General features: G+C 38.9%; 2 protein-coding genes across 3 annotated transcripts in view; one reads left to right on the top strand and one right to left on the bottom strand.

The window, feature by feature from the left end:
* limk2 (LIM domain kinase 2) overlaps positions 1-6,485 on the top strand; it is a 41,578-nt gene extending 35,093 nt beyond the window's left edge. For both annotated transcript variants that reach the window (XM_046841415.1, XM_046841416.1), the window contains exons 14-16: positions 2,303-2,358; positions 2,542-2,699; positions 5,175-6,485. In XM_046841415.1, coding sequence (XP_046697371.1) covers positions 2,303-2,358; positions 2,542-2,699; positions 5,175-5,367 — 407 coding nt within the window. In that variant the 3' untranslated portion in view covers positions 5,368-6,485. The remainder of the gene's footprint in view (positions 1-2,302; positions 2,359-2,541; positions 2,700-5,174) is intronic.
* Positions 6,486-6,566: 81 nt separating this feature from the next.
* pik3ip1 (phosphoinositide-3-kinase interacting protein 1) lies at positions 6,567-16,049 on the bottom strand. Its single transcript, XM_046841417.1, has 6 exons — positions 15,780-16,049; positions 15,208-15,336; positions 13,560-13,676; positions 10,514-10,678; positions 10,248-10,326; positions 6,567-9,142 (listed from the first exon to the last, which is right to left on the bottom strand). Exons 1-6 carry the CDS (start codon positions 15,847-15,849, stop codon positions 8,926-8,928), a joined length of 777 nt encoding a protein of 258 aa, XP_046697373.1. The 5' UTR covers positions 15,850-16,049; the 3' UTR covers positions 6,567-8,925.
* Positions 16,050-22,583: the final 6,534 nt, after the last annotated feature.

Genomic DNA, 22,583 nt, shown 5'->3' with positions numbered 1-22,583 from the left:
TCAATTACCATAACGTTTAAACATGTAATTCATGTCATTTAGTTAATTCTATATACATACATACACAGTATGTAAACATATAATGTACAAGATCCAAATACAAAACCGTTTGAAATCCTGCACCATACATACAACAGACATTTCACATAACATGTATTTATACAAAGCATAATAAATGCAGTACAGAACAGTAAAACAGGAAGTAATTACCAGAAAAGTATTGGAACAATTGTGTATTGCAAGCAAGTGCTGTTGATTGACAAAGTATTAAAGGAATATTTCACTGTTCTTTAAGGATTGAATTAAATAATATTTTATAGTTCTTCTCAGGGGAAGATAATAGTGTAGTATTTTAACTATCTATACTCAAGAACATTTTTCAAGTATCTTCTTCTTTTTCTTTCGGCTGCTCCTATTAGGGGTTGCCACAGCGGATCATTCATCTCCACACCCCTCTGTCCTCTACATCTGCCTCTTTTACAACAACTACCTGCATGTCTTCCTTCACCACATCCATTAACCTTCTTCTTGGTCTTCCTCTTTTCCTCCTTCCTGGTGGCTCTATCCTCAGCATCCTTCTGTCGATTTACCCCATGTCCCTCCTCTGCACATGTCCAAACCATCTCAATCTTACCTTGTCTCTAAAACGTCCTACATGCGCTGTCCCTCTAATAAACGTATTTCTAATCCTGTCCATCCTCATCACTCCCAACAAAAACCTCAACATCTTCAGCTCTGCTACGTCCAGCTCCACCTCCTGTCTTTTACTTAATGCCACTGTGTCTAATCCATACGACATCGCAGGTCTCACCACAGTCCTATAAACTTTCCCTTTCACTCTTGCAGATACCCTTTTATCACAAATCACTCCTGCTGTCACTCTTCTCCACCCACTCCACCCTGCCTGCACTCTTTTCTTTACTTTTCTAACACACTCTCCATTACTTTGCACTTTTGACCCCAGGTACCTGAACTCCTCCACCTTCTCCACCTCTTCTCCCTGCAGCCGCACCACTCCACTGCCCTCCCTCTCATTCACACACATGTACTCTGTCTTACTCCTACTGACTTTCATCCCCCTTCTCTCCAGCGCATACCTCCACCTCTCCAGGCTCTTCTCAACCTGCTCCCTACTCTCACCACAAATCACAATATCATTGGCAAACATCATAGTCCATTGAGACTCCTGTCTGACCTCGTCCGTCAACCTGTCCATCACCACTGCAAACAGAAAAGGGCTCAGAGTTGATCCTTGATGTTTCACCAACTCCACACTATTTAACCTTCTCTCTCTCTCATTTTCCTCATTCATCAGCTGCTCAAAATACTCCCTCCATCTTCTCAACACTCTCCTCACTAGTCAACACATTTCCATCTCCATCCTTTATTGCTCTAACCTGCAGCACATCCTTCCCAGCTCGGTCCCTCTGCCTGGCCAATCGGTATAAATACTTTTCTCCTTCCTTAGTGTCCAACCTCTCATACAGCTCCTCATATGCTTTTTCCTTTGCTTTCGCCACATCCCTCTTTACCTGCTGCCGCATCTCCTTTACTCCTACCTACTTTTCTCATCTCTCTGCTGATCCCAATTCTGTTTCCCCAACCTTTTTCTCCTTATGCTTTCCTGCACTTCCTTATTTTTGGAATAAGGCTACAACATTAAATAATGTGGAAAAAGTGATAAGCTGTGAATACATTCCGGATGCACTGTACATCCCCCATAACAGTGTATTGTATTAAAAGTACAGTGTGAAGATGAGGCACTTTTTAAAGATGGCACTGATTTGGAATGGTCAATGACTCCCATGTTTAAACCACTTTCCAGCTTGCACTGTTGCTTTTCTATTTCTCATGAACCATTGTTCCATTACCTTTGACAATGCCAATATCTGTAATTTGTGTGCGATTGCTAGTGAAGATCTTTTGCCTGTACTGAGAGAAGATCACAAAAGCAAGGACAAGGGTAGTTGCTCTTTCTTAATTAAACACTATATAATACAAAAGAGGGAATTTCAGGTTCTCTGGTGATGTAAACTACATTTCCTCTTTTTTCATAAACTCTTATTGAATGAATCCAGCTGCTGCCTTTGTACTTTTCGTGAAATTGTCCTGTAAGGAAATAGGTTCTCTCAATAAACACTGAAAAAACATTAAAAAGCTTGTGGTAATTGTATATACATTACAGATGTGGACGATAGATCAGGTTTTTATAGATTCCCCTTCCGAATTGTAATTATTTATGGAGTTTAAAGCTTTGGCATTGTTCCTCCTTGTGATCTAGTCTTTTGTTTGTGTTGAACAGGTAAACGCTACGACGAGAAAGTGGACGTGTTTTCCTACGGCATCTTGCTCTGCGAGGTGCGTCTCACCACAGCCGGTCTCACCTTTCTGTTTCTCACACATCCTAGAACCTAATTTACAATCGTGTCAATATCCTGCCAGGATTTTAACCCTGTGTTCAAATCTAACATCCAGCTCGACTCGTCTGGGTGGCGCGTTTGCATGGCATTTGTTCATATTCTGTGTGTTTTGTGATGCTAGATCATCGGCCAGGTGTACGCCGATCCCGAGTGTCTGCCCCGGACGCTGGACTTTGGGCTCAACGTGGGCAAGTTTAGAGAGAAGTTTCTACCTGAAGACTGTCCCCCTGCTTTCTTCCCATTAGCCGTGGCCTGCTGTGACCTCATTCCTGACAGCCGGTATGTGCTTCCAGTCAACTAGCAAAGAATTTTGCTGCAACAGAAAGATATAAAGAGTCAAGTATGATATCTGAATGAAAATCTGCACCTTTTTTTCTGCACCAGCATCCTGCCAGTTCTAGTTTTGTCTTCATTTGGTGAAAAGATATAAACAAGCGATAGACAAGGCTAAGTGCCTGCCTGCTCTGCTCTCCCCTCCCTGCTGAGAATGAAGTCTGAATGCTCACTGAATTTCAAATAGCTTTGCAAAGCAGTTCAGCATAGAAGATACAGTGCTTTCCCACTATCTTTCACTTTCGAGTCCACAGGGTGTTACATAAGAAATAAAACACATCAGGGTACACTGTTAGAGGAATAGAAACACCACTGGGGGATGGGATGTGGCCCAGAGTTGGTCATTTGAAATCCAGACTCCAGATATTGCATGTCCTTATTTTTTGTGTTTCCTCCGATACTAAAGAAATTACCCAACATTTATACATTTATTTATTTATTTATTTAACAACATGTATGTTTGACCATTTGTAATTACATTTGATGCTTTGGAACTTTTGGAAGACTTCACTTAAGTAATCGCCAGAGTGCAAATACTTAAGTAGCTTTTTCACGTATCTGTACTTTACTGTAGATACGTAGAAGTATTTCGTTTGGAGTGACTTTTACTTCACTACATTTTAAAGTCAAATATCGTACTTTGCACTCAACTACTGTACATTTTGAGAAATCAGTCGTTCCTTTTTTTATTTATGAGGATGAAAACTAGTCGCTCACGCAGCAATCCACCAATCGGGTCGAGCGCACGCTCTGTTTGGAACTTGTTTTGATTGGCGCTTGGTGGTATCTACTCATCACCAACATACAGTTCAGCATAAGTTCAACAGCAAGCAGAACATCTGGAGAGGAATAAATGATAGAAGAAACTCCTGACTCTCGAACTCGCCAAAACACCCGTGGCCTTATTCACACGTTTTTTTGAAGTAATTGAGAGGAATGTTTTGGGTTCAGGATCATTGTAATACTATTAATAAAATTTAAATATACATTTGAATATTATCTATTAGAATATATTCTATTAATAGATCGGTGTGCTGAGAGTAACATTATATTATTTTCACATAAACTGAGTTGATTAAGCAGAGAGTCTTGTGACAAAACTGATGGGAAATTATCAATCTTAGTACTTTGCTTAAGTATATTTGAAGGCGAATACTTTTGTAATTTTACTCAAAGGAAAGTTTAAAGGGAACACTTTTGTGAAAATATTAAGTACATGTACATTACTCAAATACAATGCAATACAATGTTTTGTGTAATCGGGCTAGCTTGTTAGAAATCCGGGAAAATACAAGAAGGAAGAAAGAAATAAAAAAAAAAAAAGAACTTTATTGAATAGTACAGATACACAGCAACAAAATGCTGTTTAGAATCTCCCAGAAGTGCAAATAACAGCAATTGTGCAAACTGACAAGCTAATATCATAATAATATGTAAATATATGCACAGCAAATAAATATAAAGACTATGAGTAAGTACAACAAATAAAGATAAAGGGTCTAGACAGTGTAAACATTTACATTTGCAGCATTTAGCAGAAGCCCTTATCCAGAGCGACGTACAAAAATGCTTTGAGTCTCTAGCAATGAATAAATCTACACTGGTACGCCAGATTACAACCTTAATATAAATATAACCATAGAATTCTACAAACTTGAAAAGTGCTAATTTGAGTATTTTAGGAAGAGGGTGGTCTTCAGTCGTCGCTTGAAGATAATCAGGGACTCTGCTGTACAGACATCTAGGGGAAGTTCATTCCTCCACCTCGGTGCCAGAACAGAGAAGAGCCTTGCAGTGTACTTAACATGTGCAGGAGCTGATAAACAAGTACACTTAGGATATATATATATATGTATATATATATATATATATATGTGTAATATATATATATATATATATATATATATATATATATATATATATATATATATATATATATATATATATATATACACACACATATATATATATATATATATATATATATATATATATATATATAATGTATGTATGTATATATGTATGTATGTATATATGTATATATGTGTGTGTATATATATATATATATATATATATATATATATATATATATATATATATATATATATATATATATATATATATATATAAAATCAACACCCCTGACCAATCAGATTTAAGAATACAACACCGCTGTGGTATAGCTTCTGCTACATAACTCCTTTTCATGATTAACTCACTCTATTGTGCTTTCTACTATATGGACTCGAGAGTTTACTCATTGACCGGTTATTTGCATTTTTTCCTCAGCTTCAGAAATCTGCATTGTCCCCTGCATGTGTTTAGGGAAAATCAGTACGTCCTCGGCCAGCATGGCTGTATTTGTATAAAAAGATGCAAAGCACTGATTTAACCCCTCTATCTGACGTCTTGCCTCTCCAGGCCGGCCTTCCAGAAGCTGGAGGACTGTTTTGAGGCTTTGGCTCTAAACCTGGAGCTCGGGATCCCTCTTCCGGCAGAACTCGATGAGCTGCAGCAGAGACTTTGGAAACCTAACGGGTCCAAGAGTGACATCCTGTCCCCAAATTCCAGCTCTTCTCCAGAGCGCCCCAGCATGGAGAACGACGCCACGTAGCCGTAACACGCAAAAGCTCAAGTCGGTTTGGGGACCAGTTCGTTATTTCCTGCACAGAGAAGTTTACATGAACTGATATGCTGGATTTGATGCGCTCAGTGTGTTTACATTGCGTTCACACTGGGATGCTTGTGCTGAGTCAGAATGTTGAGGGCATTTTTGAGCTGATGGGTCTTTTGTTATGATCTGCTTTGGGAGGCATATTTCATGACTCAAGGAGGGTTTTTTTCTGTTCTTATTTTTTTCCCTTTTTCATTTAAGGGTAAGGCTTTTTTTTCTCCCTTACGTTACAGATTCACTTGGAATATTTTTGCATCCCGCTTCTTATTTATAAACGGAGTGCTTGCAACTAGAAAAATGACATGCAGATGCTAGGAACAGATAAAAACAAAACAAAAAAAGGGTCCGAATGTGCCTTCTATTGTGTGTACTGTGAGCGTGCGTTGAATTTGAATTAAATCGGTAGTATCTTGTGGTGCAGAGACTGTTAATCACGACTTTGTAACATGACTTTAGGGGTCTTGGAGCGCAGGATGTTAAAATCAGGTTGTTACTGAATGCTGAACGCATCGTTTCAGATGGTGAAGTTTACTGAATCCTGCTGCCCCCTGGTGGTTGGTTACATTAATGTTGCGCTTGCTCAGCAAGGACAACATTTCCTGGACAAAAAAATAAAAACTGGATCCTTTTTTTTTTTTCTTTTTAAAGGAAAGCAAGAATAGAGTGAACTGACAGCAGCAGTAGTTGTTCAGATACCACTCATTTTGTGTAATGGGAAAGTCTTTATCCTGACCACGGGTTACAGATTTCTAAATGTTCAGTAGCATTGATATTTCTGGTAAAGCACAGAAACCTAAAGATAACTGGAGATGATTTTTGTTGTTGTTGTTGTTGTGTAATAAGAATTATTAGTGTCGGAGTTGTATAGAGGTTGTAATTGCGTAGTGTCGGATTACTTTGGTTTGCCGATCGCATTTTTTTTTTAGAATGTAAAAAGACCAACTTTTCCACTAGCATTCTGTTTCAAAAAGGTACTTGATGTGTGAACATCATAACCACTGATATTTGTACTTCCTGTGTTCCTGACTCTGTTTCATCAATAAATTAATTATCTATCAGTTTTGTGTTTTAATTTGGCACTGAAACTGTTTAATGTTAAAGAGCATATTCATCAGAATGTGAACAGACACAAACCAGGATATATTTAATTCTTTATTTTATTCTTTTCTTCATAGCAGTGAAAACCTGCCAAACATAAAAATAACATCTCTTGAAACTATATGCTTGTGTGTTCTGGTATATCAAGAAAACAAACAAGTATGCAGACTCCAGGTCATAACAAAAATGAACGGAAACCCAAATAACTACGATTCCCCAGGGAATGTAGCGCCACATACCATCCTGTATTGTGAAAAAACACTTTCTTCTTTCAAGGACCTTTTGCTCATTTCAATGACCAGTTTTCAAACAGGCTGCTCATATCGGGTTTTTTAGTTTGACCGACATCTTGAGCAGAGAAGATTTGGATCAGCAAAAAGAAACGAAAGTCACAGAACCCATTCAACAGAGTTCAAAACACCTGACAGGATACAGTGAACAATTCCTTTTTTTTTTTTTTCAATCCAGGGATTATATTTTGCTACAAAAAATCCCAATGTCAGTGTTTAAATGTTTAAATGTCTATCATGAGTGAAAATCTGGATCGCTGATAAGATTTCTACGATCAAGTGGTAAAAAGACGACTTGATTAGTGTCTTATAGGTGTAGCTAATCTGAGGGGAGAAGAAAAAAACACTAGTTTGTAGATTTCTTTGCAGTTCAGCAATCTAGGGTACAATTGAAAACGGCTTTTTCGTCAAAAAAAATGCTCCGGGTCCAAACTTTCGTTTCCCCAAAGTTGCTCGTTCACACTGAATCCTCTGAAAAATGATTACGTCCCTGTAATGCGCATGAGCAAAATGTAAGACATGCCGCCGTTTATTTACTTTCCGGCTCTTTGAAACATCGTAGGGAGTAAAATTTTTTTTCCAAAGTCAGCCAATTTGGCGAGTGTTTTGAGAAACCTACGTTTTTGCCGTCTGTGTGGATGAAAGGTCAGAATGGAGAGAAAAAAAATACACATTTTTGTTTGAAACCATATTAGTGTGGACATGGCCCTGGTATACAAAGCAGACATGACAAAATTTTAAAGCATAATCCAAGATATAAATCAGAATGGAGTGAGACTTGGTGAATTCTTTTGCCAGTGTATATCATTTAACAACTAATTACCTGTCAAGCACAGTCTCCACTTATTTTAATAGCATATGATAAACAAGCTAATGTTGAACTCAAACACCTGATCCACAACACGTATTCAGTCTATGCCAATGTGCATTGCATTTGCCTCACTTTGGGAATACAGATGGTCCCCGAGTTACGGTGGTTCGACTTACGATTTTTCGATCTTACGTTGACGAGAGCGATACGGCAAAATTGTAAAGCTATTTAAAATTTCGTGCACCAGGCAGCAGCGTACGATGTAGGATACGTTGGACGTGCAGGTGGGATGAGTGCATCTCTCGCCCGCCGAGTCGCCCCGCTCTCGCTAGCGGTCGCCCGAGTAAAGTTGTTCAGTTTCAAACAGCAATTTTAGTGAGAAAAGCGTGTCTTGCAAGTGCCAAAGTATGCCTCCTGCTGGTAGTGAAAAAAACGGAAGAGGAAAGCCATCAGTTTAGAGCAGAAAATATAAATGATAAATCATCATGAAGCAGGAAAGACTGTCACAGTCACAGCACCATCTTCGACATATCTCGATCGTAAGTAGAAGACTACCTGTATATTCCTATACCCAGTGAAAACCGTTTATAAACCCTAACGTTTTTTTGTAGTTATGTATATATTCACCACACTGAGGCAATGTGTATGTGTGGAAACCTGGCCACTGTGCTTCTAAAATAAATGAGGTTTCCTTAAACGGACCTGCCAAAGCTGATGAATATTAGATCCACTTTGCTAATTGATCCAAAGCCACTCAAATACGGAGCGCTACAACTCGGGTGGGGGCGCCGTAGCACTAAATACTATAATGGGGGATGAATGTGCTTGCTCTCTCCTTTTCCTCTAAATAACAGAAAAGAAAAAAAAACCTTTTCCCACGATCACTTCAATTTAGCCCTGTTATAATACACAGCTTCATTTCCAACATGTGCATAAGACTTATTAATGGACCACCATGCTATAACCAGAATGCAGAATGGTGAAATGTGGCGGTATAGGCCACTCTAGTACTCCAGAAGAACACACTCGAAAAGGTTTACATGTGATTCATCTGGAAAAAAATCCTGACATGCACTTTTATACAACTCCCCCTGTAGTCCTTTCGTTCTTAATTGTCTGTCGTGTGTCTGGTTGCATCCTCTACTTCTCAACACGGCTGCCGTCGAGGAGACGTGGATGCTAGGAGTCCATGAAGAGCTTTCCTTTCTCCTGAAAAGAAGGAGACTGACAGAGAAGGTATGTATGGGGTGGTGCTGATCCTCAGAGATTTTAAACATTTCCCGTCCTGTAGAGGAACCGTCAGGCTCCAGGGGTTCCCACAGAGTCGATGAGTGGGTCGCTAACCTCGATCACGGCTTGCGAAAGCGCTTGCTCGCTGGGCTCGGCCGTCACCACGATGGTGTTCTCGTCCGCCAGCTCACACGTGGGGTTGGCGAATGCAGAAAGGGGCAGTGTGATGCGGTGCATCTCTCGTTCATATACATGCTGATCGTGCTGCTTCTTCAGGTCACGACCCCTGTAAACCATAACACAGGAAGGGCTCGATTCATCCGGCAGAGACATTTTAACATTATTATTACCTCAGAAAAGTTTTATACTGCTTTAGAATTTTTTACTAATGCGTGATAAGAGATAACATGATACAATACTACAATACACCCGCATGCCTTTTCTCTGAATAAAATCACGTCCTTTATGTTTTTATGAAATGGGGGAAAAAGCTGAAGAGCACTAATGTAATTCATTGCCCAGGAAGAAGTTAACGTAGGATTTAAATAGTGAAAATGTACCAGAATGGTTGCATGGTAACATTATAAAGCATATTTAAGGTATCTTTGGCAGTACTGTCATTAGGTCCAGAATAAAACATGCAAATATTTTGTTTTCAGTTATTCAAATGGGTCTTGACATACTGGTCAGATTAGATCTGAATTTTGTTGATATAAATAAATAAATAAACTAATTATATTTTTAACCTCTTTTAGAGAAGGTGGTACATTTAGGAAGCTGCGGGATAAGAGGTGAGGACGCAGGTTTTTTAATTCTGGACCATTAATAACTGATAGGATGGAGTATATATATAACTCTCTTCTAGATATATATATATAGAGATATATATAGAGATAGATATATATATATATATTAATACATATATATTTGTAAAAATTGTATATATATATATATATATATATATATATATATATATATATATATATATATATATATATATATATATATATATATATATATATAAAAATCTTTTTTATGACAAAAACACATTCGCCAAACTTCCTGATGCCCTGAATCACCTCCCTTACACACACACACAGAACACTATCCACAAAATAATCGACAACATAAACAAATGTTTAAGTCACAGAATATTCAGAGGCAGCCAGGACGACTTCACATTCATTATTCTCAACCAGTTCTACCAAATGATTACAGCATGTGCTGTCTAGTTTTGTTTCTTCAAGCCCTCCTTCATACAAGCCATGCTTTGTCTGTGTCTGCGTTCTGATTTTACGCTCTGGTTTGTCCTGTCCTGGATTTCATTCTTGGTGGTGCTTTGTGGTGGTGTGTTTGTTCCCATGTGTGTGTGTGTGTGTGTGTGTACTAACCGCTTGTAGAAGTAGCCCAGTGTAATTCCCACTCCAAGGATGATAATGATGGACATCATGCTTATGGCTAGAACATAACCTGAATAGAGAACACATCAGCAGCCTGTTAAAACCAGCCTCTAGGGATGGGGGAAGGTTCAACAGAGCTGAACTACATGAGCCAACGAAACACAAAGATTCCAATGGAAAGTGTTGCTCAGGCTTATAAAAGGAGTTTGGGGCAGTTTCTCATATTCACAAACATCAATCAAATGCACAAGACCTACCCATAACCCCAAGGTCTTTCTTCTTCTTGGGTCCTGTCCTGACGCGCTGACTGACCCCCACCACCGGCTGCACAGCGGCTCCTTCTACAGACCTCACCAGCTCAGTCGTCATTTCTTCTTCTGAGAGGCTCATGACACAGGTTACTGCTCCTGTGCAGTTTTTATCTGTGGAGGATAAAATCAGTTTCCTGAATGTTGAATTCAGACAAGATTTAAGATGAAATTAATTTTTTCCTCCTTTCTAACATAAAGCATAGGGTGTTCAACAGTTTAACAATCAATTGATCCAGCTACATTCATCCTACATAAAAGTCCTGATAAGCAACGAACATGAATAAATGGCAAGAATGTTTAACAATTAATGAATATATCATGGGTATATTGTAGGCATGTGTTTATCTTTTGATTCCTAGTGACATTTCACCTCCTTATTGCTACTTTTATTTTGTGCCAAGGACTAGAAAGATCAAATACGGCTTTGTATTTCATGCTCGGAGAAAAAGTTTATTCTTATTCGCTAGTGACTTGTTTTTTTGTAAATTAAGCTGCGTCATCAGTTTACCAAAGAGAAAAGTCTTTGAAAACATGCCACTCTTTGATCCAATGTCTCCAGCCCTGCAGCTGCCTTTAGCTAAATCAGTTACAAATGATTGCATGTGATTGGATATGTTATAATGAATAATCTGCAAAAAAAAAAAAAAAAAAAACTTCAGTGGTTTGTGTTGAGAAAAAATATTGCAAAGTGGCTGAAACGAGTCCAAGTTTTATATGTTTGTTTCCTCCGGTCAATTTGGTGCTGGTTTACATTCAGTCTCAGACTCATAGAACAGAGTCTATTAGTGTACAGTGACATCGTTTCATTTCAAAATGAGAAATAAACCGGAGCAGAATATTTAAACAAAGTCTGAATTATTAAAGGAAAAAAAAAGGCAACTTCAGGCAACTTCTGCTGCCCTCAAGCTCGACTTAGCAGCACAAACAAGAGAATCTCATGCCGTCAGACTCAAATCTACAGTTATACGCGACATCCTCATTGCGTTTAGTGGATTTACACTTGTGTAATGTCACAGTGTGGAAGTAGTGAAAGTGATATTCAGAAAATATATATAAAAACAAGACTTAAACTTAAAAGGCACCAACATATAATTTCATGTTTTAGAAACTATCTCTGTAAACCTGCTTTCGGGACAATGTCAGTTGGTAAAAATGCTACACGAATAAAACTATATTTACCTGAATTGAATAAATATAAACACTAGTTCCTCACTTCTATGTGCATGTCGTGTGGCCACGAGACAAATATTCACCTAATTATCAATCACAAGGATTTAATACTCTGGTGTATTTCTGTATTGTCACAAGCATAAGGAATGAAGATTTATAAAGGGGAACCTGTCTGTTGTTTAAGCCACTTGTCTTCATAATGTAGGGTTCAGGGCTTTATAAAAAGAAAAAATTATATATATGCAAATGATCCTACAAATAACTTCATTTCTTGTGTTTTTGAAAGAATCAGAATGACCAAAATATAGCAAAGCATCAGTCATTATACAAATGTGTTTATTAGCACAATCCTACTATGTACCAATCCAACAACAACGTAATTTTGTCTATATCATGTAGCACTTCCTGTGTGTTTGCTCCTGTTATTGGACTTGGGTTGTGTCTTCTGTGGTCAGAGAGACAAACCGTAGATTGAATTTTACTGATTAAGCAGCTCTGAGATGGCAGCAGCTGCGATAAGCCTCCATTATAGCAGACAGACTGAACAAACACAGAGCTTTCTCCTTTATTTACCTTCAAGTCATTTGCTAGGAGGACACTTCTTTTTTTCCTCTTTTTTTTTTTTTAAACCAAAAGAGCAGCATTACGCTTGTATGCTTGACATGATTTAATGGGCTCGTGGGAAGAAGTAACCTGAGCTGAGATAAACAAGTCTGCTTATCTTCACATTGCCTGTCCACCAAGTTTTTTTCCATCACCTCAGAAGAGCTCCACCCGCCATAAAAAAAAAAAAAAAAAAAAAAGTTGTTTACCAACGGCTCTGGAGTTTAACAGTTTATAGAGAGATGACAAACCAATCAGGAGCTGTTACTGTGGAACAGCACTTCACTTCCACCCAGTCACAATTCAAGACTTCTTCTATGAGTACAGATGTCTGACAAGTTTCCTTACATTCTTGTTCGACTTGATCTGCCTGATCTCTCACACACACATTCACGGAAAGTAATTCCACAAGAAGTCAGACGTGGCCCATCGCTTTTAATAAACATGAAGAAGGAGGTCATTAAATACCTTCCTGAGACAGACTTGTTTAGTAAACCCTGAGGATCTAGCTCTGCATGAGGGCCAAATATGGGATGACGAGAACATGCTTTACTGAGGCAGCAAAATGTACACTTGGCACATGCAGAGTGCTCAGTCAGCAGGAAAAATGATCTGAACTACATTCAGAAGTATAAGACACCAAGACAGATGAAGAGGCATTTCCACAAGCTAGCGCACATGGTGAGAAATGCCGGAGAGCTATTTTGCTCGATAAAACCAACTACGCAAACAAGGCACCGAGACTCCAAACTCGAACAGCTCCGAAGCACGGGCTTAAAACATAGACTGGAAACAAAGGAGCGCTCTCTCATCAGGCTCGGTTTTCTTCTTTAGAAAGGAAACCAAACAAAAAAAAAAGCCTCCGTCCCTAGACTTTACAAAGCGCTGGCACCAGAATCTTTCATAAACGCTCAATAAACTTCTAACATGGAAATCGTTTGTGTTTTTCAATAACAGGATTCATTACGTGTCTATAATAATAATGAATAAGATCTCTTTCTACATCATCGTCTGATCATCAGCGTTCTGGTATAAAGAAAGTCAAAGCTGGTCTCAGTAGGCGTAACTCGTTTGTGGATGCGGCTCTTTGAAATCCGAGGCGGCAATAGCATGCAGTATTGAAGCGTTTTATTAAAAATGCATGATGTCTATAAATGTTGCCAAATGCCGATCTGTTTAATATTAAATATTGTATTAGAACGGTAGATGAAATGGCTACCTTGGCATGCCTCAATAGAACACGCTTCTCGCAGGAGTTGTCCATCTGCTCCGGAAACGTAGCACCAGGGTTCGCCTGAGTCATCAGGATTGCGGCAATAGTTATGGTCCCCTACAACTGTAGAGAAATAGAACACATTAACCGGTAAAGATTTAAAAAGGTATGCGAGTTTGTTTTCTTTCGGACCTTAAAAAAAAAAATGGCATAAAATATAAAAGAGGGATTAAGTTTGTCCTGGCGATTTTTTTGGTTATACATGTCTTAATGCATGAAGGAGAAATCCAGGGCACTTGTGAAATCCCCAATTACAGTGTCCAAGTGTTGCCACATGGTTGGCTCTGCTACATAATAATACAAAAGTGTTGCACAAATATATGCTGTTTTCGCTCGTGTTCTTTCCACCGCTTTACTATGATAAATGGGAGAGTATGAGTTTCTCAATCCTGGCAAAGGACAGGACAGTTTTATTGTTTTTTTTTAAGAAGTATAGTATTTCTTTAATCATGACTGACTTCCAGGCGAAATATTTGCATCCTATTTAAATGTACAGCAGGACGGGTGAACGGGTACTCCCTATTAAACATGAATGGGCTGAGAATTAGTCAGTGCTCAGTTACACACACAACACAAAGTCAGACGATTGAAAAAGGCCAAAATGAAGATCTAACACCAATATGCATGTTAATTAGGGAATCAAATATTATTGGGTGCTCCAGGCTTACAGGAACATATTCAACAAACGCATGGTGTGATGCTACCAAATGAGAAGCAATTTTCTGCTTTTTCTTATAACATCACAGCAATTTCACAATTTTAGTTGCATTTCATACTAAGGATCAGTCATAAACCTTCCTGTTTCTCCCATTAAAACAGCAGTAAGCAGTTGTTCCTTCACCAGTTTTTGTTTCACTCACATTTAAATTGAATGAAACGGAAACTGTACCACATTTAAGAACCAACTCGGTTATAAATGCTAAAAACAAGTGTTTTTAAAAAGAAATAGTTAAAAATGATGTGTGTGTTTATGATGTGACTTTTTGTTGACAACAGAAATAATCACAATGTCCCATTCGTGAAAAAGCATTAAATAGAAAAGTCACCGAACAAAGACGGGCAAATATTACGCCTAAAGCAACACGATGATGTGGCCACCAGCACGTGCTTCCTTTTGCACCAATGAACAAATCAGATGTTCTGCAAATACATGTACACTGGAGCGTGCTCTTCGCCACGGGGTTTGTTTGAAAAGCTGGACGGACCACTGAGTCACAAATTAATTATTACTTGTAAAATGGCACCATACACTGTATTTCTGTTTCAGAAGCATGAATAGATAATGTGCTTTGACTCCCTCACTCATGTCCAGGTCTGAGTGCAGTGTGTAGGGTTTATGTAGTGGTAGTTCTTAGGCTCTCTTATTACCCTGTGTGCAGTGTGTGTTGTGTAGTGTTAGATTTTTTATTTCTCTGGGTCCAGGGTGTATTTTATTTGTGCTAGATGTTGGGTGCAATGTGTATTGAACATTTTTGATGGTGCAGTGGATGATGCTAGATGTTGGACTCCTTCTCTCCCATGTATCCAGGTCTGGGTGCAGTGTGTATGTACAGTTTGCAGTGTGTATTGCTTGATTTTCACCTCCCTCTCGTACCTGTGGCCAGCTGTGGGTGCAGTGTGACGTCATAGTCCCTGGTCGTGTTGTTCCAGTTCAGACAAAAACTGCCTGAAGAAGATTTATTTTGCTCTCCCCTGTACTGCACACCATTTCCCCTTGTGCACTCTGTAAAATGTTACAGAACATCTTCAGGTGAATCAATACATTCACTCACTCCTTACAACTAGGAGCTCTGCGTGGCTCCGGAAGTCACGTGATCTGCCAACTTTTAAATAGCCAGTGTTTATTTCACGTGTTTTGTCGATTGATAAAAAAAAAAAAAATTAAACAAAAACATAATTTCGAGTTTAGCTGCAGGATTTTGGGTTTCAACCTATAAACAGAAGTGATACAAGTGATCATTGATCAAAACGTTTTGTTTTTTTAAGTTGATTGAAAATCCATGTTATTGAATGCAATGTTAAAAAAAAGTGTCAATCTCCAAAATCTCTAAAACAGACACGTCATAATAAACAAACTGCAAGTTAACACGTTATCATAATTTAAATGTTATAATTTTTTTTACTTTTTGCTCATAAACTGAACAAAGAAACAAAGGGGACTTCTACCTTCAAAAAGCGCCGAGCCGTGTTCCAGAACCATGCACAACAAAAACACCAAGTGCACAGGACGAGCCATTCTCAAATGTAGTTGTTTGGTTTATTAGCAGCTGGAGATCATCGTGAATCGCGTTAAACTGAGTGAAATGATTAAGGTGTGTGTGTACCCTGATCTAGTCTGATCTGATCTAATCTAATTTCTCAGCAGCCCTTCGTGTTTTGGTCAAATCCAGTTCTAATGCAGCGTTCACAAGCTCCTCTGATTTCACGTATATACGAGTTGTCAGCACATGACCTGCCCCTAATGCTGAGCCTACCAGTGCGGAAAACACGCCCTATTTCTATTCACCTCAGATAAAAATTGTTATTTGCATTTTGCTCTTTTACAAATTGGTAAATGACGAGACACAAAGACACAAAACAACTTGTAATCGTCACTTTATTCATTGCTACATGAGCCATTCTTTCCATCTTTCATCTTCTTTTTTTTTGCCATTAAAAAAAACCATTTATGTATCCTTAAATTATCTGCATATTAACTTCCCTATTCCAAAACCTGGATGTCGATGCATAACGTCAAAATCAATATCGTACATACTTCAAACTATGAGAAACATCCGAGGAGCACGTGAATGTAGCACCGACTCCAGCTTCGTTCGTAAACAGCCTCCAGGTCTGCGCGAAAGCGGCAACGCGCAGCGCGGGGGCGCGCATACCAATTCAGCTCCCCAGCACGTTGAGCCCTGTATCCAGTTTAAGATAACACCCAGATTATTATAATTACCTAATTTAGGCATTATTTACAATATTTTCAAGAAAATACATTCTATGTATTATTATTATTTGTAGTAGTAGGAGGAGTAATCAAAGTGATAGTATAAAAGCAGTTTAAAAGCAGTAATAGCAGTAATATTATTATTATTATTAGTAGTAGTAGTAATTGTTATAATTGCAAATGTTATACTTGATTACTATTGAAAATTGTAAAAGATGACTTTGAATGGAGATTCATACAGAAAGCATTTCTCATATAGTTTTTTATTTCATTTAATACAAACATTCTGAAAACAAAGCTACCATGAGCAAATTGACTTTTCTTCACAGTATTAACCCAATGTGTATAATGAAAACTAAATGTAATTAAAGTTTCTGTTAATGAGAATATACTTGAAATGCAATTTACAAGCATCTCATGGTTATTCATTTTTGCATCTTTAACCTTATTTCCTTCTTCACTCTTCCTGGCACATACACTATATTGCCAAAAGTATTCGCTTGTCTGCCTTCACATGCAAATGAACTTGAGTAACATCCGATTCTTAATCCACAGAGTTTAATATGATGTTGGCCCTTTGCAGCTATAACAGCTTAAACTTTTCTGGGACGGCTTTCCACAAGGTTTAGGAGTGTGTTAAGGGGAATTTTTGACCATTTTTCCAGAAGCGCATTTGTGAGGTCAGACACTGATGTTGGACGAGAAGGGCTGGATCTTAGTCTCCGCTCTAATTCATCCCAAACTTACTCATCTAAGTCTTTGTAGACCTTGACAGACCACAAGCCGTACAAGTGGGAAAACACACTTCATCCACCCTCACCCTCAGCACTGGAGCTCCCCAGGGTTGTGTTCTGAGCCCCCTGCTGTACTCACTGTACACATATGACTGTGTGGCCACTTCCAACTCCACCACCATCATCAAGTTTGCTGACAACACTGTTGTGGTGGGCCTGATCTCCAACAACGACGAGACGGCCTACCTACAGGAGGTTAAAAACCTGGAGAGATGGTGCCAGGTGAACAACCTTCTCCTGAACGTCAGCAAGACTAAGGAGTTGATCGTGGACTTCAGCACGAAGCAGGAGCGGTCATACCAACCGCTAAACATCAACAGGACCCCAGTGGAGAGAGTGGACAGTTTCCGGTACCTTGGTGTTCACATCGCACAGGACCTGTCTTGGTCCTGTCACATCAACACCCTGGTGAAGAAGGCGCGGCAGCATCTGTACCATCTGAGACGCTTAAGGGACTTTAAACTACCCTCTCAGGTGCTAAAGACTTTCTACACCTGCACCATTAAGAGCGTTCTGACGGGTAGCATCACTTCCTGGTTCGGGAACAGCACCATGCAGGACAGGCAAGCCCTCCAGAGGGTGGTGCGTTCAGCTGAATGTACCATCCACACCGAGCTCCCTGACCTGCGGGACATCTACAGCACGCGGTGCCGGACCAGAGCCAGGAAGATTGTGAAGGACCTCAGCCATCCCAACAATGGACTCTTTTCTTTGTTGCGTTTGGGGAAACACTTCCGCTCCCTGAAAGCGAACACAGAAAGAATGAGGAGGAGCTTCTTCCCGCAGGCCATTCGGAGTTTAAACCAGGAAACACCCAGGATCTAAAAAACTGGCCCACTCTCTGCATCATCAGGCCTTTTTTCCCTGCACATATCTCACTTTTCATGCTACGACACTTTAGACACAGCACAGTGCACTTTACATTTCATATTTTTTATATTTTTTATACCACACCATTCCGCACAAGGACACTTTACACCACACCTTACTGCACACGGACACTTATGGACACTTTACACCACACCACATACTGTATATATATTTTATATATATATATATATATATATATATATATATATATATATATATATATATATATATATATTATTTTATTATTATTATTTTTAAATATATATATATATATATATATATATATATATATATATATATCTTTATATCCTCATATATTCTTATTTTTATATAGTTTTTTTTTTACTTTATTTCTGCCTTCTTTTTCTTTGTTTTTATTTTTTATTCTCCTTTTTCACCCCATTTTTTCCCCTAAGACCGTCATAAAAGGCATTTCACTGCATGTCCTACCCTGTATGTATGTGTATGTGACAAATAAAATTTGATTTGGAATAAAATTTGATTTGATTTGCTTTGCACTGGTTTGCAGTCATGTAGGAATAGAATCTGGCCATCCCCAAACTGTTCCCACAAATTTGGGACCATGAATTTGTCTAAAATATCTTGGTATGCTGAAGCATTAAGAGTTCCTTTCACTGGAACTAAGAGGCTGAAGCCCAACTCCTGAAAAACAGCCCCACATCATAATCCCCCTCCACCAAACTTTACACTTGGCACAATGCAATCAGACAAACACCGTTCTCCTGGCAAACCGCCAGAACCCAAACTCGTCCATTGGATTGCCAGACAGTGAAGCGTGATTCATCATTCCAGAGAACACGTCTCCACTGCTCTAGAGTCCAGTGATGCCGTTCTTTACACCACTGCATCTGATGCTTTACATTACACTGGGTGATGTAAGGCTTGGATGCAGCTGCTCGACCATGGAAACCCATTCCATGAAGCTCTCTACACACTGTTGATCAGCTGATCTGAAGCCACATGAAGTTTAGAGGATTGTAGTTATTGACTCTGCAGAAAGTTGGTGACCTTTGTGTACTTTGTGTCTCAGCATCCGCTGACCCGCTCTGTGATTTTACGTGGTTTGAGGCTGAGTTGCTGTCGTTCCCAATCGCTTTCACTTATAATACTACTAACAGTTGACTGTGAAATATTTAGTAGCGAGGAAATGTCACGCCTGGACTTATTGCACAGGTGGCATCCTGTCACCGTACCACGCTGGAATTCACTGAGCTTCTGAGAACGACCTGTTCTTTCAGAAATGTTTGTAGAAACGGTCTGCATGCCCATGTACTTGATTTTATACACCTGTAACTATGGAAATGATTGGAGCACCTAAATTGAATGATTTGAATGGGTGAGTGAATACGCTAACTTTCAAGCAAAATAAAGAAAGGTATAGAGCAGACATGGGCAAACTACGGCCTGCAGGCCATACACGGCCCGTTGGATTTATTAATCCGGCCCGCCGAACGTGACCAAATTATATTAAAATAGGTACAGGTAAACATGGGCGTAAATCCTGGGGGGGACCGGGATGACATGTCCCCCCCCCATCTGAGGGTTGTCCCCCCGCCCCCCCCAAAAAATAAAAAAAATATCGCACTCTCTATTGTGGAAAATAAATGTATGCATACCTAAATAATTGTGTAAGTAGAAAAAAAACCCTGCAAAAAATGCATTTAGAAACAGTTGAGTTTCCCCCTCCCCTTCCTCACAGTGGTTTGACCCACTGCCTGAGTTCCCAGTTCATCTCACCTTCTCTACACACACACACACACACACACGAGTCAGGTGTGTGTCTGCGGCTCAATTAATGTTCAACTCCATTAACTAGGGTATTTTATTCACTTTAAATAAAGCGATTCTCTTTAATGTAGTAGATGCAGACTCATTCATAAATTAGTTGCGGCCATAATGCTGATTACCGATGTAATTTTTCACGAATCTGCTATATTAGCGATTAAAATAAGACTTATCTAGTGAACGTTAGCTTGTTTACAATAGCTTGTAGAATAGTGCACTGCAGCTAACACACCAAAGCCGTTTCACATGCAGTGTTTTATTTGGGATGAATTGGTATAATGTTTATATATATATATATATATATATATATATATATATATATATATATATATATATATATATATATATACACAGTGGAACCCGGTTATGTCGATGTCCTAGGGGGTCGCCAAAAAGCATCGAGGTAACCGATGATCGAGATAAACGAAAATCAAAATGGCGGCAATATATTAACGTACTTGAAATTTCTTTATGTACATGATGTGCGTTAATAAATGAGAATGTGCATGCACGTGTTTTTAAAGGGGTTTTTTACACAACAGCGTTGCCGTGATTTGTTTGATGAAGGCGTGCTATAAAAATACATACAGTACATGTTTATCTGTCAGGAATCCACCTGCCACGCCCCCTTCGGCCCCTTCAGCGTGTCAGGTTCTTTCTCGGCCGCTTTCTCTGAAGCTCCGCTTCAATCGCGCACATAAGGTGCTCGTTTAGCATTTCGCCTCCCATTCATCGCATTACATTTAACAACAAAAGGCATATGTGCACTAACTAACAGCAGAGATTCACCAGTATACAATACAACACCTGTAGCATCTGTAAGGCTTGATTTTTCCACCATTTCCGAGTTCTTCTGCGGCTGCACCGAGATAACCGACGTTAAATGGCAAATTTTTTCCCCTTGTGCTCGAGATATTAGGGTTCAGCGACATAAAAATAGTCGACATAACCGATAAAAAATGCTTAAAAAAAGCGAGAATTTGGCGGTTCCACTTCAAAAACGTCGACTTAATTGGGTTGTCGATTTAACCGAGGGCGAGATAACCGGGTTCCGGGTGATACACATATATATAATGTGTATCATGTGTGTATGTATGTATATTCTAGCAGTGGCCAATGAGATGTTTTGTAAACAGAAACCGAATTCCCAGTTTATTGTAATTCCATCTCAGGGAGTTTTTACTTACCACAGTCACCATTGGGTTGCATCATTTGGGACAAACAATTATAAGGAATAAACTTATACTTTCTTTTTATACTACCCTTTCTGTGTAAAGCTGTTTTGAGAATTATGCACTTTTAACAATGGATAATTCTCAAAACAGCTTTACACTGAAAAGAGTCTAAACTTATTTCATTAAGATAAGATTTTGTGCTTGAATTTTATTTCAAGCACAAAATCTTGTCTTAATGAAATAGTTTTTGACTGTATTCTGTAGGATTCAAAACTAGATATTGGTGGATATTTTTCCCAAGCTATACCTTGACCCAAAAAAACAGCGATCTTGAAGATCCAATTGCAGTGTCTCTCTGTTTTCACCATGTGGGTGCAAACTATGCTCCTCTATTGTGCTTGCTACAGCATTCTAGAGCATTGCAGTAAATAGTCACACTTAATTGGACCAGATGGTCAGCTTCCTGTTCCACAACACACTCAGGCCAACCAGCACACACACTGGCCAACTGACAGCCTTTCTAATTAATACCACAGAGTTTCCATCATTAACATTTTCCAGAGATTTTCAGTCTAGTGACACTTTATGCTTTGAAAATTTGCTTAAAAAGTTTACTTCCATTCCAAATCTAGATATTCTTAATTCGGATTAATTTTAGACAAGTGGTTCGCTAAGCTAATGCACAGCTAAGCTTCATAAAACAAAATGAGCATTAATAAACACACATGTTCACAAGATGAAAGAAAAACACTGTTGTCTTAAGTGAAAAAGAGCCAATTTTCTATCTCTACCCTGCAACACTGCATTCAATTCATGTATTTTCTTGTCAGCAAATTATTATTTTCAAAAACACAATATGCAACACTTTGAGAATTATTTTTATGATTGTATAAGTGTGGTCAATTGCTGCATCTTTCACTTGGCTTGTAGAAAACAAGACAAATAATCCCACACATTGTGCTAGAAGGCAAATGGGAAGAATTCGGAGGAATAAATCATTCTGTGGACACACACTGACTCTTCACCTGGCAGATGTGTCTGTAATGAGGCTCAAAGCACTCTTTATTCCCCTGCTGATTCACTTTAGCCAACTCCATCATCAACGCTCCTGCCACAACCATTACATCATAGCCTGATTTAAGCACTCCATCCACTACAGAGGAAACCAGATCAGTGGCAGATAATGTAGATAAGTAAAGGAGGGAAATAAAGAGAGAATAGACAAGTATAGAGACCCAACAGAAGAGCAAGGAGAGAGAAGAAAATGTGATGTGATTTGTGAATGCGGTTTATAATACGGGTCAGAGGAGATATCGTAGGCTGGAAGAAACCAGTTAAAACTGGTTCTGGGAAACAGCACTCAAATCCCAACACACGGCATGGGTATTGTTCA

This window comes from Silurus meridionalis, chromosome 27, assembly GCF_014805685.1.
Source record: "Silurus meridionalis isolate SWU-2019-XX chromosome 27, ASM1480568v1, whole genome shotgun sequence".
NCBI lineage: Eukaryota > Metazoa > Chordata > Actinopteri > Siluriformes > Siluridae > Silurus > Silurus meridionalis.
This window is presented reverse-complemented; position numbering and strand designations above follow the sequence as displayed.

Bases quoted from the DNA above. Each gene is read 5' to 3' on its own strand.
- pik3ip1 (XM_046841417.1), bottom strand. From the start codon at position 15,849: ATGGCTCGTCCTGTGCACTTGGTGTTTTTGTTGTGCATGGTTCTGGAA. The intron at 15,337-15,779 runs GTAGAAGTCCCC...AACATTTTACAG, and splicing joins CGGCTCGGCGCTTTTTGAAG to AGTGCACAAGGGGAAATGGT. The intron at 10,327-10,513 runs GTAGGTCTTGTG...TTCTCTATTCAG, and splicing joins GAAAGACCTTGGGGTTATGG to GTTATGTTCTAGCCATAAGC.